At 49.1% G+C, this 22,159-nt stretch overlaps 1 protein-coding gene across 3 annotated transcripts in view; it reads right to left on the reverse strand.

Annotated features, from left to right (window-relative positions):
• Nucleotides 1–22,159, reverse strand: part of EPHB1 (EPH receptor B1) — a 323,054-nt gene that overhangs the window by 276,626 nt on the left and 24,269 nt on the right. For all 3 annotated transcript variants that reach the window (XM_042955106.1, XM_042955108.1, XM_042955107.1), the window contains exon 2: nucleotides 19,113–19,177. In XM_042955106.1, coding sequence (XP_042811040.1) covers nucleotides 19,113–19,177 — 65 coding nt within the window. The remainder of the gene's footprint in view (nucleotides 1–19,112; nucleotides 19,178–22,159) is intronic.

The following is a 22,159-nucleotide window of genomic DNA, read 5'->3' on the forward strand; positions in this document are numbered from 1 at the left end:
TGCTAAATGAAAGAAACTTGACTCAAGAGACCATATGTTGCATGTTTCCATATACCTGACCTGTCCAGAAAAGGCAAATCTATAAATAGAAAGGTATTAGTATCAGTATTTCCCTGGCACTGGAGATGGGAATGGGGAGTAACTGCAAATGGGCATGAGGAATCTTTTTTGGAGGTGACAGAAATGTTTTAAAATGGGATTGTGGTGATAAGTACACAATTCTGCAAACTTATTAAAAATTCTTGAACTGTACAATTCAAATGAATAAATTTTATGACATGTAACTAACACTTGATTCCAGCTTAAAAAAAAAAAACAAACAAAAAAACACCTCTTTGTTATTTAGTCCAGTCTCCACCTCTATACCCCACCAATGCTGGTTTGGTCTCTTTTTTTCCACAAATGCCATGCCCATTGCAACAAGAGGGCCCTGCTTGTCCTATCCACTGAGACAGGGATACCCTTCTCACTCCTTTATCCCTACATCCCTATGACCAGTATGTGCTTGACCAAGTTTATTTGTGAATGAACAAGTGATGTCTAAGTTGAGGCAAAGATGGCATCTTTGAGATGGGACACTTCCAAGGAAGTGGAATCCCTACCCTGAAGCTGGAGTCTGAGTAGAATCATGAGAATGGTCCTAAGATGGGTTCAGAATCTTGGGCCCAGGACCCCGTTCAAGAATCACTTGATTTTCCATCCTGGAGTCAGCCAGGTATCAGGCCAAAAGTGCCCTCCATGTCCAACATACACCCCTCCTTGTCACCATAATTTGCCATTTCTTCCAGAACAATGTTCTTCTTATTTGACCTCTCTCTTGCATTCCCTGACCATGCATTAGGGCTGCCATTACTTAATGCCTGGACTTATGCCCTGGCTTGCTGTTTGTCAGAAAGTAATGACAACAGACCAGGAAAGAGATGGCAAGGGTTCAAACCAGAGCCAGGTCCTCTCACTCTGCACATTGAGACAGTGCTCATCCCTGCCTCTTGATGTTGTTGTGGATGCTCTGACCGGCCCTAACACCTTTCTCTCATGTTCATCCCATCTCAACTCCTCCAAGACAGAGAACCAGAGAATAACTGATCTGGCTGGAAACCACTGTAGATCGTGTTGACCAAAACCTTTCGTTAACAAATGGGCGTACTGAAGCCCAGAGCCATTCAATAGTTGGCCTGAAGTCAGGCAGTTGATGGGGGGCAAAGCCAAACTCTCTATGTAGCTCCCTCCTGTGAGGGGGCTTGGGTATTCTTTCCTCCAGGAGGCCTTCCTAGCTTGTATTCAGCTATCATTTTTCCAAATCCTTATAGCATGATTGAGCTCATTCCATACAATTTAGCATTTCATAGTACAATATTTTGAACTATTCATTAATTGCTTTGTGTATGACTTTGGATTCTGTGACCAGGCTGTGAGCTCCTTGAGGATAGGGAATTATGTTTTGACTAATTTATTAGTTGATTTCGACAAGCAAAATAATTCCACGTATTTAGCTTTGCAGCACTGATACGGAACAACTGCATTTTTATTCAGTAATGTCTGGAAACATTGAAATCGACTGGTTTTTCAGGGGTCCTTTCTTCTTTCACTATTTACCCTGGGAGATGTAGTCCACACACAAGGCAACCACCACAGAGTACATCGCCAAACTTAACCTCTCCCCAGTGCCCAGACTCTTCCCCAGCTGCCTGCCAGATACCTCCTGATGAACACCTGGTGCTTACCCAAGCTCTCTGTGGTCCTCCTGCTCACAGACGGCACCTTGTCCCTGTACTGGGTTTCCAGGAAGCACTCTGGACATTTCTGTTGCCCATCCCGGGGTTTAGGCACCAAACCCACATCTCCCTTCCCCTCCATAGCTCATCTATGAGGTGTGTCCCTTTCCCCACTTGACTTCCCTCTCTTTCCTAGTCACTCCACCAGTCATTCTCTTTAACTCCCCTACCCCAGTGAGTTTTGTAAAACTCCATCTTCCCCATGGGGTTGCCTCTCCATAGTCCCAGTACCTAGCCCTGAGTAAATACTGGAAGGGGGCACCCGGGTGGCCTAGTTGGTTAAGCATCGGACTTCAGCTCAGGTCATGATCTCACGATTTATGGGTTTAGGCCCCACATTGGGCTCTGCAGTGAAACTGCTTTGGATCCTCTGTCTCCTCTCTCTCTCTCTCTCTCAAAAATAAACATAAATAAGCAAATGAATAAATAAATACTGGAAGACTGAGGTAATGAACAAGGCCCTGGTCTGTTCCTTAACTTTCTCTACCTCTTTAGCCCCTGGTCCTTTGCTAGGGACTTACTGCAGGTGACTCCAGGCTACCTTGTTCCTGGGAGGAGAAGAAACAAAGCGGCTTTGCACACCCAGCAGAATATTAACAGCCTCTGAAAAGGCTCTATTATTGATGCAAATGGACCACCTGTCCTTGAGATAAGCATAGTAAAGAAAACAATGACATCCATTAGAAAGTACTTGTTCAGGCTTTAAGACCATGACTTTGATGTATGAGAAAGACACTTCTAGGTTCCTCCAAGATCCAGGTTTGTTAGACTTGTTTGCTGAAATCAGATCTTGCAGGTCTGTGCTCAGGAGTAGGCAGCAGTGCCTGCTGACATTTGAACAGTGCATACTGGTTGCATATTGACTATCTGCAGTCTGGCTCTGCGTGTGTGTGTGTGTGTGTGTGTAAAACAAAACCACTGCCATGAATTCTATCTATCTGTCCATCCACACTGCCTTCTAGAACAACCATCAGAAACTCTAACACATTCGTTACCCTCCAAGAGTGGATCTGGATTTTAGAAACAGGCAAAAGTCATTTGGAGCCAAATCTGATGAGTCAGATGAATGAACAAGCTAAGAAATATTTCTTGTTCAAAAATGAAGAGCCACTATAAAACGAACTTTAGAGAAGTGAGCTGATTCCACTTTATGCCTCTGACTAGTTCCAAGCATGGAGTTCTGGAAAGATTTGTGATAGCTGGCCACTCCCTGGACTGCAGCGACATTCCTGGGTAGACCCTGCCCTTCCTGAATGCCCACCCAATGCCACAGTGCTGCATCCAGAACTGCCCCCAAATAAGCCATTTCCCTCCAGTCTGGCCAGGAAGGACACTTGCTCTGGATACTGCTCTTTAGGAGGAAGACATAATCAAAGGGGGCTTTTTGGCCTCTATTAGCCTAATAAGACCCCAGCCATTCTGATTGTATGAAGCCCAGCTCATTTAACTCACTTTTTAAATAAAGAATTGAGCATCTACCACATTCCCAAGCAGTGTTCTATGTTTTGGTGACCCAGCAGTGAACCAGAGACAAAGTCCCCACCCCCGTGGGCTCTAATAGAGCGAACCAGAGGATGAACAAGCAAACAAATAAATAATATAAAGTCAGACAGTGTCAAACACTCTTGAGAAACAGGTAAGGGGACAGAGTGACAGCTGGTAGTGGGGTCATCGTGGAACGTTGCCTTTTAACAGAGATCTAAATGACACAGGAGCCACCAGCCTGGAGGGCACACGAGGGAGGGGCATTCCAGACTCAGAGAAGAAGAATGAACTCTCCAGAGCAGGAGTGTGCCTAGCACATTGCCAGGAAAGCCTGGAAGCCAGGGTGGCTGCCAAACTGCACAGGGCAAGGGGAAAAGGGAGGAGATGAGGCAGGAGAGGTTGCCAGAGGACAAAGGGGCCCCACCCCTGCCAGTTACAGCTCTGTGACCATGGATGACTTTCTGAGCTTTAGTGTCCTCATATGCAAAGACTATTTACCTTGGTGGGTGCCATGAGGACTGAAAGATCATGTAAGAAACTCATTTTGCGCTATGCCTGCAAATACCCTCCATTCACTAAGTACCAATTATCATTTCTACTACCATCAGCAGCATCACCACTGTTAATGTTAATCTCAGGATCCACCTCCGACTGATGCATGAGGGTGTGGAAATTGTCTCCTCCATCTTGGATAAATAATCCTGTCTTTGGTCAGCAGAATGCCAGGACTAAAGAGCCAAAACCTGCCTCTCCATACAGTCAGCACCCCCCTTTCTTGCCCCTCCTGGAATCCTCTGGGCAGGTTTAAGTATGGATTCCCTTCTCTCAACTAGGCAATCCCTGAAGCATGATCAGCTACCAGCTCAAACTACAAGGAGATGAAATCTGACATTGCACATAGGCTTTGGTCCCATTCAGCAGTCTGTATTGGGGCACACACTGCTGTTTGAGAGAACTTGTTATTTTGCAAACAGTCGCTGCCAACATGGAGCCATATGGAACTTGCCTGTCACTGCCCAATCAGAGGAAGCCCAAAGACCCACTTTCAGACCCCAGTTAGAGATGGCTGCCTCTCTGAACAAGAAGCCCACTGAGACCCGAACAGTACACAACTTCACAGAGCCCACAGGAGGCCACCGGTTCTTCAGGGCAGCAGACTGCGCTGGGCCACAGCTGCCACCCCAGCAGCCTGGATGCCAAGGATGCGGCCCCTGTACAGACAGTAGACTAGGCCTGAAAGAGCTGGGATATTAGACAAGCTAGAGGCCTAATTAAAATGTAAAATGTGGTCCATGGGGCATAAATTCCTACAAGCCCTGAGGGATCTACCATTTAGTGCACCAACCAACCAAGGCAGCCACTTACTCAATGGCCCCCCTGAGGGCTGCGAGCACCAGCTTACCTCCCAATAGGCTTAATTTACCTCCCAGATGTGCCGGGCTGGGCGGACAGGAATGACCCTCCACTCATTACCATGGCTCCACGTGATGTGCCAAAGAACTGGACAGGCTACCTGAGACAGGGACTGCCTGGAAAGGCTTTCATACTGCAGTGGTACAAATCCATGCATTCCCTCAAGGATTTACTTACTCTCTGCCATGCAGAAGAGCACTGGAAGGGGGGTGAGGGACCCAGTTAGGTACGGAAATAATTAGAATATGGAAAACACACTCATTGTTTCCAATGCAGGCTCTAAGAGTCTCTACAAAATCCATTTAAAACCTTAGGTCGGGAAATGCAAGAAATATTGTCTTCAGCTGCAAGCAGGAGAAACAGCCTTAGTGGAACACATCGTGTCCCTGGGAAGCATAGTTCTGTGCTTACCAAAAAAGGGTTGGAATTAAGAAGCACTGCCATCACCGTGCCTAACACTGGACCCCAGAAGTCACGGTGACCCCTGGTTTAGCACAAGAGTTCAATTGCACAGACTCTGGAGTCAGCTAAGCCCATGTGTGTGACCACAGGCAAGTCTTCACCCCTCTCTTAGCCCCGGCTGTTCCTCTATCACAGGGACACAGGGGTACCTACCTCATGAGGATTCAATGTGAGGATTAAATATGACAATTCACATAAAGTACTTAAATCTGAATAAGAGACCCCTGTAAGTCAGTTATTATGGATATCAGCCCTCCAGAGACACATGCTTAGTCTCTCCCTGAGCACAGTTCTGTTATTTTTCCTTAAAAGTCCTGGCTTTTCTTCCATGGTGTGTACTATCTAGGACTCTTTCCTGGCTGTCTGGTTTTTTGCACCTGTGCATCATCTTTGGCACGTGCACACATGCATATGTGTATATATGTGCCCGTGTGTGGCTGGGAGTGCTGGCTGTGGCCCGGGTAGGGCCTGTGTGCCCTCCCTTGGGTATGCCCACACACCAATTGTCTCATGAGCACCGGTCGGCTTTGCACCTTCCCAGCCAGGGTGACGCCTCTCACTGCTCAGAGATCACACCAACAGAGAGCGAGGCTGACTGGGCCCAAGGTCCAGATGGCATGCATCTCTTTGCATCCTGGCACACTTCACACCCAGGTCTCCGTCAGCTTGCTGGGAGAAACACTGCAGGATTGTGCCTCCGGAGGGGGCTCCTTGTCCACAGCCCCCAGGCCACTGGAACTTCCACCAGGCAGCAGCATTTCGTACCAGGCTCTGCCTGGAGTGGGGTCCTCAGCCATTATGACAGCTGCTGCTGCTGCTGTTGACACTGCAACAGTGACAAATTCATCCTTCTGACAAGATCCCTTTCAATAATTCACAGGGAGCTAGGGATTAAGACACTGTTTCTCTCTGTCTCTGTTGGGATTTAAAACACCTCCAGCTGGGGTATTTAAAGAGAGTATAATGGGCTGCCCCTCTTGGGGCTCCCCTCCCCCTTTCCTCCTCTTTCCCATTTCCCAAACTCAGCCCCCACCCCACCAGCCAGCCCTATAACAAGGAGGCCCAGAAAACAAGAAAGAAAAAAAAAAAAAAGGAGGGAACCAGTGCTTGGCTGGTCACTATGGCAACCATGGCAGGGTATTCAGCTGTCATTATCCCAGTGCCTCACACATGTGATTATCTTAAGCTGTCGATTGAATGTGGTCCTCGCTGCTGTCCAACAAGGCCTTGTCGAACAAGGCAGGGGCGGGAGCTGCAGGGCCCCAGGCCCCAGCTGCCTAATCCTGCTCTGCCCAGATCTGGGTTCCACCGCCGAGGAGCAGAGTTATCACCAGGAGAAACTGATGACTTTTCCCAGCAGCTTGGAGCCATCTCTGCTCAGAACGCACAGAGGGGGCCGGGCTGGGGCTGGGCTGGAGCACTGGGTTAGAGCCTGGGGGAATGGGTTCCTCAGTGCATGAGTGCACAGAGTTTTGACTGCATGAGGGCCAGGCTGGCTGTGGCCAGCTGGAGCCACCCCGGAAACAAGAGAGCAAGCCATGGGGGGAGGAAGAGGCTGGCCTTCCTAAAGTTCTTGGCTTTGTTCCATTCTCAGGGTGGGGGAGAATTCCCATTCTCAGGGTGCTATAAACTCAAATCGAGCCTGGAAAGAGAACACACTGTCCTCTATCTTGCCTACTCCCTCCCAATTGTGAGAATGTGGTCACTATGTAGGACCCACTTCAGGGGACTTTTTTTCCTGGGACTGCAGCTGCTAGAGTGTGGTTCTGGGAAGCCCGGGGAGGACTTCGATCTTACTCCTTTGCCTCGCAGACTTTGCTACAGACTGTCTTTGGACTGATGTTTCCCAGGTCCACGAACATTCTGGTCACCCTCTACTAGGCATGCTCCAGACTTTCCAATATTTTTTTTAAAACTCAGCTCCCAGAATGAGCCCATGATGGCAGATGTACTCAGGCCAGCACAGCACACAATGGGGCCACCATCACCTGTGACTTGCACCTGGATTGCTCCAAATACCACCAGCTCAGTCTGGCCTCTCCTGCTTCTGCATCCTATGGTCAGTCCCCACAAAAATGTGACCAGCCACATGCAAGTCCCCACCACCTGAGGCACTGCCCACCTGGGTCACCCTGGGGCTTGTTGGCTGCATAATGAGCTGTTCACATATAAATGCAAATGAAGCCCATTACCATCAACCATGTCAGTTTGACAGCAGAGCTCTCCATCGGCAGGATAAGTTTAAATCTTAACTCCAACATCTTTCATGTTGGTTGTCCTTTGTGGCACTGGGAAATGTCGGGCATGCCTGTCCCCACCAGAGTGGTGAGTGGGACAGTGTGTCCACGGAGGTGAGGATGTGCCATGACTAGAACTCCCTGCCATGAGAGCGGCAGAACAGCATCTCAAGTGGAGCGGGCGCTGCTTCTACAGAAGTGACAAGAGGCCACTGGATGGGACAAAGCAACTCACTAGAGCCCATCCCCTCACGTGTCTCCCTTCCTAGAGTCCTCACTTCCTGAATATTTGCCAAGGCCTGGGGGTGGAAGCTGACCCCCAGGCTCCTCCATCTTTGCCTAGAGCCAGCCATCCCCAGGGACGACCTGTGCCCTCCTCTGGATCCCAGCCAGCCCTTACCTGGTCCTCCTCCAAGTCCTCCTGGACCCTGAGCCCCATATGTCACAAAGCGTCTGTTCCACCTCTTCCCATACAGCTTGCTTTAAAAAACAATTCACAGCAGGGGGAGACCTGGGTGGCTCAGTTGGTTGAGCATCCGACTTCAGCTCAGGTCATGATCTCACGGTTCCTGAGTCGGAGCCCCACATCTGGCTCTCTGCCGTCAGCGCAGAGCCCACTTTGGATCCCCTATCCCACTTTCTTTCTGCACCTCCCCCGCTGGTGATCTCTCTCTCAAAAATAAATAAACACTTAAAAATAAATTCATGGGGTGCTTAAAATGTGCACTACTCACTAGCACATGGGTTTCAAATCTACCTTTTCCCTTTGTAGAAAACAAGGAAACTTTTACCTCACCCCTGTTCTCCAGTTTCTCAATGACATATGACTCTGAGATCCCTTCCTAACACATCTTCAGGAACAGAGGTACAAGAGTAAGCTAAGCTTTGTGGGGGGTGCCTGGTGGCTCAGTCGGTTGAACATCTGACCCTTGATGTCGGCTTAGGTCATGATCTCACAGTTCCCGAGACTGAGCCCCCATGTTGGGCTCCCTGCTGACAGCGTGGAGCCTCCTTGGGATTCTCTCTCTCTCAAAATAAATAAATAAAATAAATAAACATTAAAAAAAAAAAAAAAGAAGAGTAAGCTTTGTGTCCAGATTGGCCTGGGGTCAGCCTCAGTGAAACCTCTAAGCAGTCCTATGATTCTGGGTAATTGCCTTCAGCCTCAATGTCTGCTCTGTAAAATGGGAGAAATACCACCTGGCTTGCAGGGTCCTGGTGAAAATCCATTGAGGTCATACAAGTAATTTCAGTGCCTGGTATGCAGCTGGTACTTAATGATGGGTGACTAGCAGTAGCGGTGGTTATCGCTATTACTAACAATAGCATGGTTATTAACAGCGAGGTTCACCCTCCGATGGCATTCATGCCAGAGCCAAACAGAAAAGCTAGAATGCTGATCTCGCATCTCAGCACCCCCCACCCCCGTCGTCGGTTAATTCTATGCAAGTTAAGTCCTCAAACAAGAGTCACTGCAACTACTAGTACTAGTCAGGGCAAGTGCTACTGACCGAGCTTCAGAGTTTACAAAGAAGGTAAACACTATTTAATCCTGCCATCCACTGTATAAATAAAATGTCACATTACCCAGGTGATGAGGCAGAAAATGGGCTCAGAGAAGTTAAAGAACTTCAAGGAAAATGGAAATAGCCCAGGACAACTGATTCCAAATGCTGGGCCTGCTCCTTTATACTCCCAAAAGTACAGTCGTCCCCCTTATCCACGGGGGACATGTTCCAGCACTCCCAGTGGGGGCCTGAAACTGCGAATAGTACCGAACCCTATATGGTCCTCTCCTAAGCAAACATTCCAAGGACAAGGTTTAGTTTATAAATTAAATATAAATTTTAAATTATAAATGTATAAATGTTGTTAGCACAAAAAGAACTGATAATAAAATAGATTATAATAATCTACTGTAATAAAACTTACTTACGTGAATGTGGTTTCTCTCTCTCGACACAGCTTACTGTACTGAGCTCACCCTCCTTGTGATGATGGGAGATGATAAAATGTCTACGTGATGAGACGGAGTGAGGGGAATGACACAGGCACTGTGACGGAGCGCTAGGCCGCTACTGACCTTCTAACGATACATCAGAAGGAGGATCACCTGCTTCCAGACCACAGCTGACTGTGAGTAACTCAAACCACGGAAGTGAAACTGTGGATAAGGGGAGACTATTATACACTGGGGTTGGGGCCAAATTATTCCAATGCTTTTGGGCGTAAGGGGAGGTAAAGTCAAAGGTATCATCAGAGGGCTGCTCGGTTTCCACAGAGGCCAGGCTGGTCCCTGCAGACCTAGACTCAGGGTCCACATCTGTGTCTGCCCATCCTGACCCTCCCTTCTTCTTCCATTTGCCTCTCACTCATCTTTGCTAGGACTCGAAGCTCTGTCTCACCTTCCTTCTAAAGCTTTGTCTTCCCCAATTTCTTTTCTTCACCAAGGCAGCCAGTGTGATGGAGCTGTGAATTCAGGCAAGGAGCCCCTGCTGACCCACCTAGCTCTGTCCTGGTGCCCGTCTCCTTCCATAGCCCTGAGAGCGACTCCTGCCTTCAATGTGAGGAGAGCAGCCATCAGGCAGTTGGTCCTCAGGCTCACCTATCAGTGGCAGAAAACTTTGAGCGTTAGAACAAGGGATGTGGTGGAGGTGACTGCCTTTCTGGGGAAGGTTTTAGGAAAGAGGAAAAACACCTGTCTGTGCCAGCAAATGAAGGTTAAGCCCGCCTCCAAGAAGGGGAAGGGGGGCTTGGTGACCTCTGGGGCTCCCTCTCAGAGTCTGCAGACAGACATATCTCCTGCTCCGCTGCAGAATGAGCCTGTGAGCTCCTTCCAAGAACAACAAGATACTGCCAGACAGGTTTTGGTGACCCGTCACAAACCCCCAAAGTTCTTTAATCCAGCAAGCTAAAGAAGCATCTCTCCCTCAATCTCTCTCCCTGCTCCGCCCCTACCTCACCCCCGCCCCACGTATACACAGTCAGACCCAATTTCTTTCTGCAACCAATATACTAATTACCATTCTACTCAACAACACTGGTCATCTGTAACATTCTCTTCACCTGTCTGTTAAAGGCCCACACATGCCCACGAAGCTCTCATATAAAAGCCGCACGAGAGCGCAATCACAGACGATGAAGCAGGGCAGAATGGTGCCCTTGCTGCTCCCTCTGGTCCACCTCTCCCCTGCCCTGGGTACCTGCTGTCCTCAGCCCCCGGGCCCCTAGCTGTCACACTCTTCCCAGAGTAGCCCCGGGCACCCCAGCACCTCATGGACTACCTTCCTCTCTCCAGGGCCCCACCTCCACAGCTCCAGGGCCTTTGTCTATCACTGTCTCTGTCAGGCAGGTGATTTTAAACTTCCATTCCTAAAAGACGCATATTATATAAAAAAATGTTTTAAGTGCCTCGGGGTGTTTTGTTCCTCATTGCTTCATAAAAGTGACATTAATAGCCAGGGAAGAGCACTGCTGAGTGCAATTACAGAGGATGTTTCAGGTATGAAAGCTGTTTGGAGCCTGCTAATGTTTCCTAATTACAGGCCTTTTGGTAGCGAGAGAAAAAGATAAAGAGTGGGTGGGAGGCCCAGGGTGGGGAGCTCTGACTTATCTCAGTGGTTTACCTGAGGGGGTGGGGGGAGGGGAGGAAAGGGGGGAGGGAGCAGGGAGGTCAGAGGCCTCCTCCCTGGGAGGCAGGGCCTCTCTCCTTGGAGAAAGCAATATTCATTCCTGTTAACAGCTCAGGGAAAGGACACCACTCATCTCTCATACTGTAAGAGAAAACCTTTCATGTACTCAGTCTGAGTTTGAGGAACCCACCGCAGCATGACCTGGAAGTTCCTTCTGGAGCCACCCTCTGAAGAGACCAAGGTGGGCAGCATTTCATTGGGAAAGACAGTACCCCATGGTTGTCAGCAGGAGAGCAGCCTGCAGGAGATGAGATATCAGCACTGGCACTTTCTACCCATGTGACTGGGAGTAATTTCACAGCTGATTCTGTGCCTTAGTTTCCTCATCTGTAAAATGGGGCTGTTGAGGAATCATGTGTGCATGACTATAATGCACTCTGAGCCTGTGATACACTATGAGATTTAATTTTTCCCTACCTAGCATCTATTCATCCTTCTGGTACCTATATCCCAATTCTTTCTGGGGAATTACTCCCTCTCGCCCTTTATCCCCAGGTTCAGGTATGCTCAGCACAACACAGAGACAGACCCAGAATTTGGGAGGACCAGTGGGCACTAGGCTTTTGCTGGCTGCAGAACTAGTTGAGGCAGGCATGGGATTCCAGGCAAGCTGCTCAGGCCCATTCAGAGCTAATTCCAGGGCTTCTTCTGGGGCAACCACCAAGAGGGGCATGTTCTTCCCAGGGGATATGAATGAACAAGGTTGTAGAAGCTGGACTTCTTAGGACCAAGAGGAGGCCCAGTAGGGAACCAGCACCATGAGAGTAGAGAGAGAAAAAAGTAGATGGGGAAAAAAAGAGAATGGGCAGGGGTGTGTGGGGAGGGAGAGAGAGAGAGGGAGGGAGAGAGAGGGAGAGAGAGAGATCCTTAGACTCTGGAGCAGCCCACACATGAAGCCACATCGGCCCCTATACCATTCAGTTACATGAGCCAGGGCACTTTCTTTAAGACTGAGTTGGGCTTGGGGCACCCCAGTGGCTCAGTGGTTAAGTGTCCGACTTCAGCTCACGTCATGATCTTGCAGTTCATGAGTTCAAGCCCCGCATCGGGCTCTGTGCTGACAGCTTGGCGCCTGAAGCCTGCTTCAGATTCTGTCTCCATCTCTCTCTGCCCCTCCCCCACTCAAGCTCTGTTTCTCTGTCTCTCTCTCTCTCTCAAATATTAAATAAACATTAAAACAAACAAACAAAAAAAGACTGAGTTGAGCTCTTCTGTCACTGGCCACCAGAGAACCCGGACTGATACAAAAGTGTGGCTTCCGGCAATCAAGCCAAATCAGGCCAAAGGCTCCCAAGTCCCAGGTGGTGGTACCAGTCTGAGAAAGGATGACCAACCCCAAGCCCCTTTGCTGGCCTGTCCCCCAGCAAGGCCTGAAATTCAAATACCAGAAAGCTCCATTCACAAAATCATTTTGCCCAGAGCTAAATTTCTCTTGGATTTGCCTAATTTAGCTCAGGCTTTTCTGTCTTCATTAACATGATTGAGTCATCAAATAAAGAAAAGAGAAAATCCAGCCCTCCAAAGGGCTAGTACTATGCTAATGTTTCTTGAGTGTTTACAGAGGAAAATGTCCTACTGAAGTGTTTCATGTATGAGGAGGTGCCAACCTTGCCCCACTGAGGAGAGGGGGAAACTGGGGCTGAAAGAGTCTTAATGCCCAGACCAACATCACACAGCCAGGGAGCTGCAGAGCTGAATGGGAGCCAGTTTATTTGATGCCAAGGCCTGGAGCCTTCAGGGCTCCTCTATAACTTCTCATCCATCAGACAAATTTCAATTGATTTTGCATGGCCTTGGAATAAATGGGGTGTTATAAGAGCAAATTTCTCTCCTGACCATGCTTTCCTTATTCCCATGATAAGGGCAGCTGGCAGGGGTGCCTGGAGGACTGACTGACAGCAAGCAGGGAGGCAGCCAGGGACTGCCAAGTGTCCAGGAAGGTCCATATGTGGACACTAAGTAGTGGCGGTGAGGCCCTCGTGTGTCTGTTCTCATGGACGTGCATCTGGTGTTGGGAGCTAATGAATCAGTTTACCAGACACACGCATTCAAATGAGTGTTATTCCCTTCACAGGGGCCTCCTCTGGAAGCTCTGCCACTAAGTCCAATAACCCTCCCATCATTTAAGATATTTCCAGAACTCTAGGAACTGCCCACAGGGGCATGAAATGAAATAAACTCATTTAACTCCCCCCCCAACATACATATATACATACGCACATATATATGCAAATATACCCTCACATATATGCACAGATGACCACATAGACACATATACAGGTGACCATATATATACACATATACATATACAGACATATATATGGACACATACATACACAGAGACATGAATATTCACACATATACACATACATACACATATAGACACATACACACACACATATATACAGATGCACATATATATACACACAAACAACATATATACACAGATGCCCATATGTATATATATATACATATATACACACACATGTATACTTCCACAGACACACATACATACACATATGAACATATACACACATATATACATTTACACACATGCACAGAGCACAGGCACACACACACCCAGCTTGCTCATCCTCAAGGCCCATAGGCTTGGCTCTGGAGTCCTTTTCTATCTTGCCACCATCAAATTCCCCTTCCCATGATAAGGATTTACCAATACTGAAGTAGTGAACAGACTTTGTAGCAGGCCAGGAAGGTGGTTCCCAAGGGCAGTGCAGATGCAGCTGGAATCTGGAAGCCCAGGGAGCACTCTTTGCAGATAACTGAGGTAGATGTTTACACTTAGGCCACATGGCCCACAGACACAGAAACCTACACACACAGAGCCCATGGGCAGCCCAGGTGCACAGAGCCAGTGAGCCCTGGCAAAACTCATGGAAAGTGAAAGAGCTCTGGGGCTGGATTTCCAATAAGTGAATGGAATAAGCCTCACTATCAGAGGGACCTAGGCTTGTTTTTCTAACCCATCATAGGCAGCACCTGAAAGCAAGTGGCACCTTCCCCTGGGTGTCCAGGTCTCCTTTGTCAGGCTTATTTCAGGACAGGTGGCACCATCTGCATCACTAAGTAAGCTCTTTGAAAAGATATTGACAACCAATTGGGTATTGAGGGGCCTAAAACAAGTATTTCATTGGGCTACAATAAACCAAAATTGAACATCTCTTATGTTCAGAACCCTGGGTTGGAGATGCAAGAAGTATCAGGAATGCTCTGGACCTTCCTCGTTTATTTGGTCAACAAACATTTATTGGGGCCTGTCTCCTGCCGGGCTGGTGCTGGGCACCAGGAATACAGAGATAAGGCTGTTTCATCCTCTGGCCAGCGGGGGAGACCACACCAATATCTGGTTAGCTCACAGAGCGATGGACAGTGTGTCAGAAGTCTGCACCAAGCCGTCTGGGCTTCAAGAAGAGAGCACCTAGTGAGCCCTGGTGGAGAGAAGGATCCAGGAGGGCTCCCCTAGGGGGTGAGTACAGAGCTGATACCTGAGGGGCAGGGAGTGATGCAGGAAGGGAGGGGGGAAGGAAAAGAGTAGGGAGGGCCAGGAAGCATCCAGAAATGGGGGGGGGGGTAGATTGGTGAGAGGGGTAGCCATAAAGACCACCACTTACTGAGTGTCTACCATGAGGCCTCCCTGAACACCCCCACTGCCCAGAGGCCCTGAAATGTGAAGGTCAGGGAACATTTTGTAGCAGGGCTGGAAGCAAGGGTTTGGGAGAGATCTATGAAGCCAGCCCAAGGTCACACGTGTCACCAGTGAGGGTCCCTGGGATGCCCTTTGGTGGGCAGCTAAGCTCCTCCCTGGCATTTGTTACTGGATAAATGTCACGTTCTCCCTCTACTCACCAGGTGGCCTCTATTCAGGTTAAATCTAAAGGCTTTGAATTAAAGCTACAATTAGATCATAAAGCAACAGTTTTCATTTGGGCACAAATACTTTCTGTGTTTGACATGGAATATTATGATCCACTTTCCAGCAATAGAACTGAAAACAATTTGTGGGCTGTGTGTGGGTGGGCAGTCCAACGCCTTCCCACAACTGGTGGTTCTCAAGCACAGCTGTGAAGACATCCAGGGAGCCCCATAAAAGGAAGAGTCCCATGGCCTCTCTCTGGGGAGCCACCTCACAGGCTGTGCACTGTGGGTAGGGTTCACTGGAATGCCAGTTGGGCCCCCTGGCAGAATTAGGCTTCTTCTGGTCAAGACAAACTCAGTTCGCTGGGGACCCCCAGGCTACCGGAACAATGCCAGTCCACCCTTTTCCATTTTAGGCATGCATGCATAGTATCACGACTGCAGAGAGGATCTGAGGCCTCTTCCCCCTTTTGGGGGCGGGGGTGGGGAGTGTCTCATCCTCAGTGGGTCCCAGGAAGATGTGGTCACCCACCCAGCCCCCTGTCTTCTCAAATACTTGACCTCAATCCCGTTCCCTGGACCTCTTTACCACCCAGAAGTACTCTGCATATCCTAAATCCAAGCCCTGCCTCAAGGCTGTAGCCTGTGGTCCTCCTCCAGTCTTACTGAGACCTCCATCTGGGCCCCTGCACTTTGTCACAGTGGTCAATCCCTCCTGGTGTCACATTTCTTCCTGCTGAGTAGATGCCTTGATACAAGATGCCAACCTCCTTTCACCAATGTCCTCAGCCCCTTACCCTTCCAGGCCTACTGTTCTTGCACACCCACACCTCAGGACGATCTACCAGGACACGTCCTCCTATGTGGTCAGATCACTGAAGGGGGCCTGCAGATCAGGGCACCACAGACACATGGCTTGTGGCCACAGCTAGGCCACATTCCTTCTATACACACCCAGTCTCTCTCCACATCTCCAACACCAGCAGTGCCTTCAGACCTGCTCTGCCCCCCTAAAACTTGCTGCCCAAGACCGCCCCATCCTCGAGGCCTGAACCTGGACTCCAACCTCAGTGAGAAGATAGAACATTGAAATAATTTTCCTTTTCACGGCTTCTGTCACAAAATCTGAGTGCCCACATCTCTCTGTAGCCACCTTATCTCTGTACTTCCATTTCTACAGGAGTCTCTTCCCGTGAAGAGCCAATGTGCCCACAGCCCCATTCCCTCTGTCCCCATGTTTGGTCTTCCTGCCTCTTCACAAAGTGTTGTCTCCATTGTCTCACTTCCCACTGACCTTCAACCCTTGCTTTCTGGCTTCTATGCCTGTCCCCTGTGAAACCTTCCACACGGGTCACCAACAGGGTCCTTGTAACTAAGCCCATCCAGCCCCCCGCACCATTTGCCACTTCTGTCTCCTCTTACTCCTTGACACATTCTTGTCAAGCTCCCTTCCCAGTGAGGCTGCCTGCCTTCTGATTCCACTGCCTATGAGTCAAATTCTGGCAGAGCCCGTCCCCATGGGTGCCTTGCAAACTCAACAGGTCCAATGCTGAACTCTGCCTCTTCCCACCCAAGCTCGCTGCTCCTCCTGTGTCCCCCATCCCAAGAATGGCACCATATCATCCACCCACTTGCCCAGGTCAGAAACTTTCAGCAAGTAGCTGAGTCAGGCAGTGCCAGTTTCCAACGGTGAGCAAATAGGGAGAATCCCAGCTACCTTTGAGGTGACAGTATGGCCAAAGAGGAGCTAGAATTAGGGGGGATAAAAACTAATCCAACACTGACACATAAAGATGCAAAATCTGCAACTATGAAAAGTGTTATTGAGGAAAGCTCCCTGGCCCTGAGTGGACCTGTGATGGGGACCCAGTACAGTCAGGGGGACAGCAAAGGTGCTCGTGTAGATGGGCCTGGAAATGACAAAGAATCACTCCAGTGTTTGGTCTTTACAATGTGCTAAAATGGAGACCTCATGTTTGGTGAGGGAGGTGGAGGGGGTTGAATTCTGCTTGGGCCAGGCTTAGACTGGCATGCCCATGAGCATCCAATGGAGGATGGGCTAGGGACACACACTTGGGAGCCACTGGGGTATTCACAGAATCAGGGGCAACTATCCAGGATGATAACAGAGGGGGAGGAGGAGAGGTTTGGGATGGAAGCGTGGTCCTTGCTCTTCCCTCTCGACCCAGGCTAGGGTGAGCCTGACCCTCCAGCCACTCACTATAAACCAGGCAGGCTCTGAGGCTGCTCAGGGCACCTAAAGCAGAGCTACCTGGCTGTAAGGGTGTGGAGGAAGGCAGCTGAACCTTGGCTGCTAACCAGTGGGAAGGCAAGCACAGAGCAGCCCGGCAGCTGCTGTCTCTAAAGGGCATCACTTGACTTTGAGTATTTTCCTAAAGGACAATCTTCCTTGGGAAAGGAGAGCAGAAGTTTAAAGAACACAGGTGTACAAAAATCACAGGGAAAATTCGCCATAAATCATGTTGATACTTTGTGAAAGCACAGGCCTTCAAACAATAACGTAATTTGTAAAAGAGTGGCAGGTTCTTAATATCCAGCAACATGAAGAGGTGCTGCCTCACAGGCTTTGTATAAAGTCCCTTGTAGAAGTAGGGGAGTTTCCCTAGTTGCCCACCGTGCTCCCAGCAGGACTGGGACTTGGTCTGCGTGGGCAGGACTGGCCCCTGCTCTGGGCCCTGCTTTGGAAAACGCCAACCCGTGGTAATCCCTGCCTTCCTGCTCCAAGGCAGGATGCTTGCTCCCGGGGGGTGTGTTTCTCCAAATGCTGGGATAGAGTGGGGACAGTGAGAGCCGGGGAGGATGCACAGCCTGCTGGGACCTGAGTGGCCATTTCGCACTGACCCTACAGTAAAAGTGGGTGAAAGGCCTGGTCATGATACGCACCACAGGGTGTAAAGGGGCCCTGGGGTAGAGGCCACCAAAGGCAGGGAAGGAGACAGGAGGCGTGGGCAGCCCCACCCCAGCTGACTTGGCTCCCTGATGGGATGAAGAGCCCACTCCTTCCCCGGCCCCTCTCCTTTGGTGATCAGTCACTCGTGCCAGGCTCCTGAATGTCATCTCCCCTCCTCCATCTCCCGCTCCATCCTCCTGCAGTCCATCCATTGCCAGGGCTGCCAATGCTTCTTCCTTTGCTTTGCTCCAACTGCCCTCTAAGTATCCCATTTTCATCCCACTCTTCCCACCCACCGAAGACAGCTGCAAGAGCCTAATACATGTTATTCTCCTGCCCAGGATCTGTCTACTACCTACAGGATAAAATCCATTATGCTTCCTCAGCATGGCAGGCATAGTCCTCTGCCATCAGACCCAGTTCCAACCCACACCCCAGCCCCATCTTAGCCCTGTCCACACCCTGCCATGTTCCAAAAACACAGACTCTCCTGTCTCATGTCTTTTCATGGCCCCATGCCTCTGGTCAATTATTTCCCTTACTTGGAATATCTCTGCAGACTCTCTAACCTGTCAAACTCCTACTCACTCTGCAAACCCCAACTAGCATGCATCTTCTCTGCAAAGGCTCCTGTGTCCCTGCCAAGTTCCTCATCCCAAGTTCTGGGCCACACCTGCCTGTTGATTACTCCACTGCCACAAAGAAGAGATGTACTTCTGCCTGTTTATGAACTTGGCAGTCCCCACACCCATGGAGACCACGAGGTCCTCAGAGCTCTTCCATTCTTGTGGCTACAGGGTCTGGCCAGGGACATGAACACTGAACAAATGAATCAAGAACATCTCTCAAAGGCAAGCTCCAGGTGAAAGAGAGCTTCAGCCCTTCTGACTTCCAGTTCCTCGTGCCCTTGCCTCTTGGCAGCCCTGTGGGCATCACAGATCTCTGATCTACCCCAGCGCCATTGGCCTGAGTGCTCAGCTCTTGGCAGCCATTGCCCCTGTTCCCACACAGGCACAGCCCTAGTCACCTGGGAGCCAGCTTCCTGAAGGACTGTGTCAGAGATGGTCTACATCATCTTACCAGGGAGCAGCTCAGGCCAAAGATCTTCAGTGCTGCCTCTTTGTGGATGGGCAGAGGACACAGCCACTCACATCTACATTCCCCCCACAAAGGTCCTGCTGTAGGCAGGCTCTGTTCCCCCAGCCATCCCATAGGCCCTAGACTTCACAGCAGGATTGAAGGATGGATGGTTGACACTCACCCCTGACGCAGGATTGGCTGTCCAGCCCAGCTCTGCGGTAGCCGTTCTGGTGTCCATTAAGGTTTCTGTGGGTCAAAAGAGAAAATCTGATGAGTCAGAAGGATTTCTAGGCAGTGGCCCTTATGTTCATAAGGTTACTTATAACTGTAAATGTCTATATTAGGAGCCTTGGGCCCTCTGTGAAGCCTAAGGCTCAGAGAAGGGAAGTCTGTCAGATGCCACAGCTTACGTATCCTGATGCTACATTCATTGGTCTCTCCCTGAAAGACTGAAAGCCCCCTGTGTGGGATGAAGTCATTTGTCCACCCACCACTTTATCCCCAGACACGGCTTCTTCCCACTGTACTTGTCCACAGGCTCTTCAAGGGCCATGCCAACTCAGTGGCCAATTTACTTCCTTCTTGGCCTTCCTGAGCCATGTCTTTCTGCCATCTTCCTCCCCACTGGGTTGCGTCTCCAACCTCGTCTGTCTGCACCCATTTCTCCCCACCACTCTCCTCCGCCTCCCTTTCAGGCATCCAAGTTGACACCCTTGGATAATTTCCCATAAATTCCCCTGGCCCCCAACCACCCTCCCAAGACTCAGCCTCCCTGCAGGCCCCTTAGACCCTGGACCTAGATACACGTCACCCCCTTCTCCAAGACTCTACAAGGGGCTCACACAAATGCACCTGTCATGTCCCTGCAGCCTGCTTCCTATTCACCTATCCTTGTGGCCAGTAAGAGAAAGAGACACTGTGGCTCCAGCTGTGAGCTCCTGGGAGCCACTGTAGCAGCTCCAGTGCACACACCAAGATCATCAGGCACAGAGTGACCACAGACTTACTATTTATGAGAACTGTCTTCTGGCAGATAGCAGTAAAGTGTCCTGAAAACAAGGTGCCTTTTTCTTTTTTGCTCGTCAGTCCATTATTGACTGCTGTCAGCCCATACTTCTCAATGGAAACTACTTCCCAAAAGCCTGATCATAAGCTCCTGATCAGCAAAGCCAAAATCCTCTTTGGGTGTTTTTTCAGCAGTTTTATTGAGGTAGAAATGACGTACAATAAACGGCATGTAGCTAAGGCATACAATTTGATAAGTTTTGACATATATTTACACGGGGAACCATCACCACAATCAAGATAATAAACATATCTATAATTCCAGAAGTGCCCTTGTCCCTTTGTAAACCTTCCTTCCCTTGTCCCTGCCCCACCCTATCACTGTCCCTAGGCAATGACTGATTTTCCTTTTTATAGATTAACTGGCATTCTCTACAATTTTATGTAAATGGAATCATATAGCATATACTATTTTTTAATCTGACTTCTTTCACTTAGCATAACTATTTTAGACTGATCATGTTGTGGGGACACCTGGGTCCCCGGTGCTCAGTCGGTTGAGCATCTGGCTCTTGATTTTGGGTCAGGTCATGAGCTCATGGTCCGTGAGTTTGAGAACCGCATCAGGCTCTGCACTGACAGTGTAGAGCCTGCATGGGATTTTCTGTCTCCCTCCCTCTTTCTGCCCCTCCCCTGCTCTGTCTCTCTCAAAAATAAATAAGTAAAACTTTTTTTAAAAAGACTGATCATGTTGTGTACATCAGCAGTCCATCCCTTTTTATTGCCGAGTAATATTCTACTGTATGGTCACACTGAGTCTGCCTACTCATTCACCTGTTGTTTCCAGTTTGGGGCTATACATGAGAGTGTATGAGCATTCCAGTTCCTCCACATCCTCACCAACTTGCCATTGTGGGTCATTTCTAATTTGGGCCATTTTCATAAGTATGTAGCAGTAGCTCATTGTGGTTTTAATTTTCATTTCCTTAATGATGAATGACGCTAAACATCCTTTCACGTGCCAAGTTGCCATTGGCATATCTTATTTAGTGAAGTGTGTTCAATATTTTATGATTTTTTACTTTCTTATTATTGAATTTGGAGAGTTCTTTATATATTCTGGATGCAAGTCCTCTATCAGATATATGCTTTGTAAATATTTTCTCCTACTCTGCAGTTTGTATGTTCTTTCTTTTAACAGTGTGTTTCAAAAAGCAGAAGTTGTAAATTTTCATGAAATCCAGCTTATCAATGTTTTATTTTATGGTTGGGTGTCATACTGAGAAATCTTTGCCTGACCCAAGGTCACAAAGATTTTTTCCTCCTACCTGGGTATGTGATCTACTTGGAGTTAATTTTTGCATAAGGTGCAAGGTGAATCAAACGTACAATTGTTTTTGTCATGTGGATGTCCAGTAGTTGCAGAGGGGCACCTTTTTAAATTCACACCATGGTGCTGGTTAGGCTGGTGGAAGTGTCTCATCCACCTGGATTTCCCAGGACATGTATCAGAGGAATAGGCCCAGTGCATTAGGTGCTCAACCAACCAAGGAGGGGGAAATAAACATCAGCTGTTTTGGCTTCCCCCTCCTCGGTTTCCTTTTTTTCCTGAATGCTCCTATGCCCCATGTGAACAGCCATTCTGTGTTCACTGCTTCAGGCAGGAGATGGGAGATATGAATGCAGAATGTACAGTTACAAAATGGTGGGCCCCTCAAGAAACAGAAGGACTCCTGGCATAAGCCAAAGATTTGGGAAGCAATCCCCCTATGGGCAGGTGGGAGGAATGAAAATCGAAGTGATAAGTGAGGGGTAGTGTTGGTTGAGAAAACGGGTTCCCTATGCTCTTGTCTCCTGGTATTCAATCCCAGAGAAGGGATGGTAGGAGTCTGTGGAGGGGACAGGGCCTTGGACATGCAGCATTCTTTCCAGTGTGGGATGCAGCAGTGAGTGACCCACCAGGCTGACATGGCATGGACAGAGCAGAGGGAGCCTTAGGTCCCATCAGGACTAATGAAGGGGACCCAGAACGACCCAGTGGTGACCTGCATGGACTATAGGCAAGGGTCACATGGGGTGTGGGGTGTCTCGATGGGTGCCAGTGTGGACAGGAGCTAACAGAGGCATTGAGGCAGCTTCCTCCACAACTTGGCACCATACAGCCTACGTGTAACCTAAATTACATTTCTGCCACCCCAGGGGAATGGGGCTCAAAGAGCAAAT

This window comes from Panthera leo, chromosome C2, assembly GCF_018350215.1.
Source record: "Panthera leo isolate Ple1 chromosome C2, P.leo_Ple1_pat1.1, whole genome shotgun sequence".
Classification (NCBI taxonomy): domain Eukaryota; kingdom Metazoa; phylum Chordata; class Mammalia; order Carnivora; family Felidae; genus Panthera; species Panthera leo.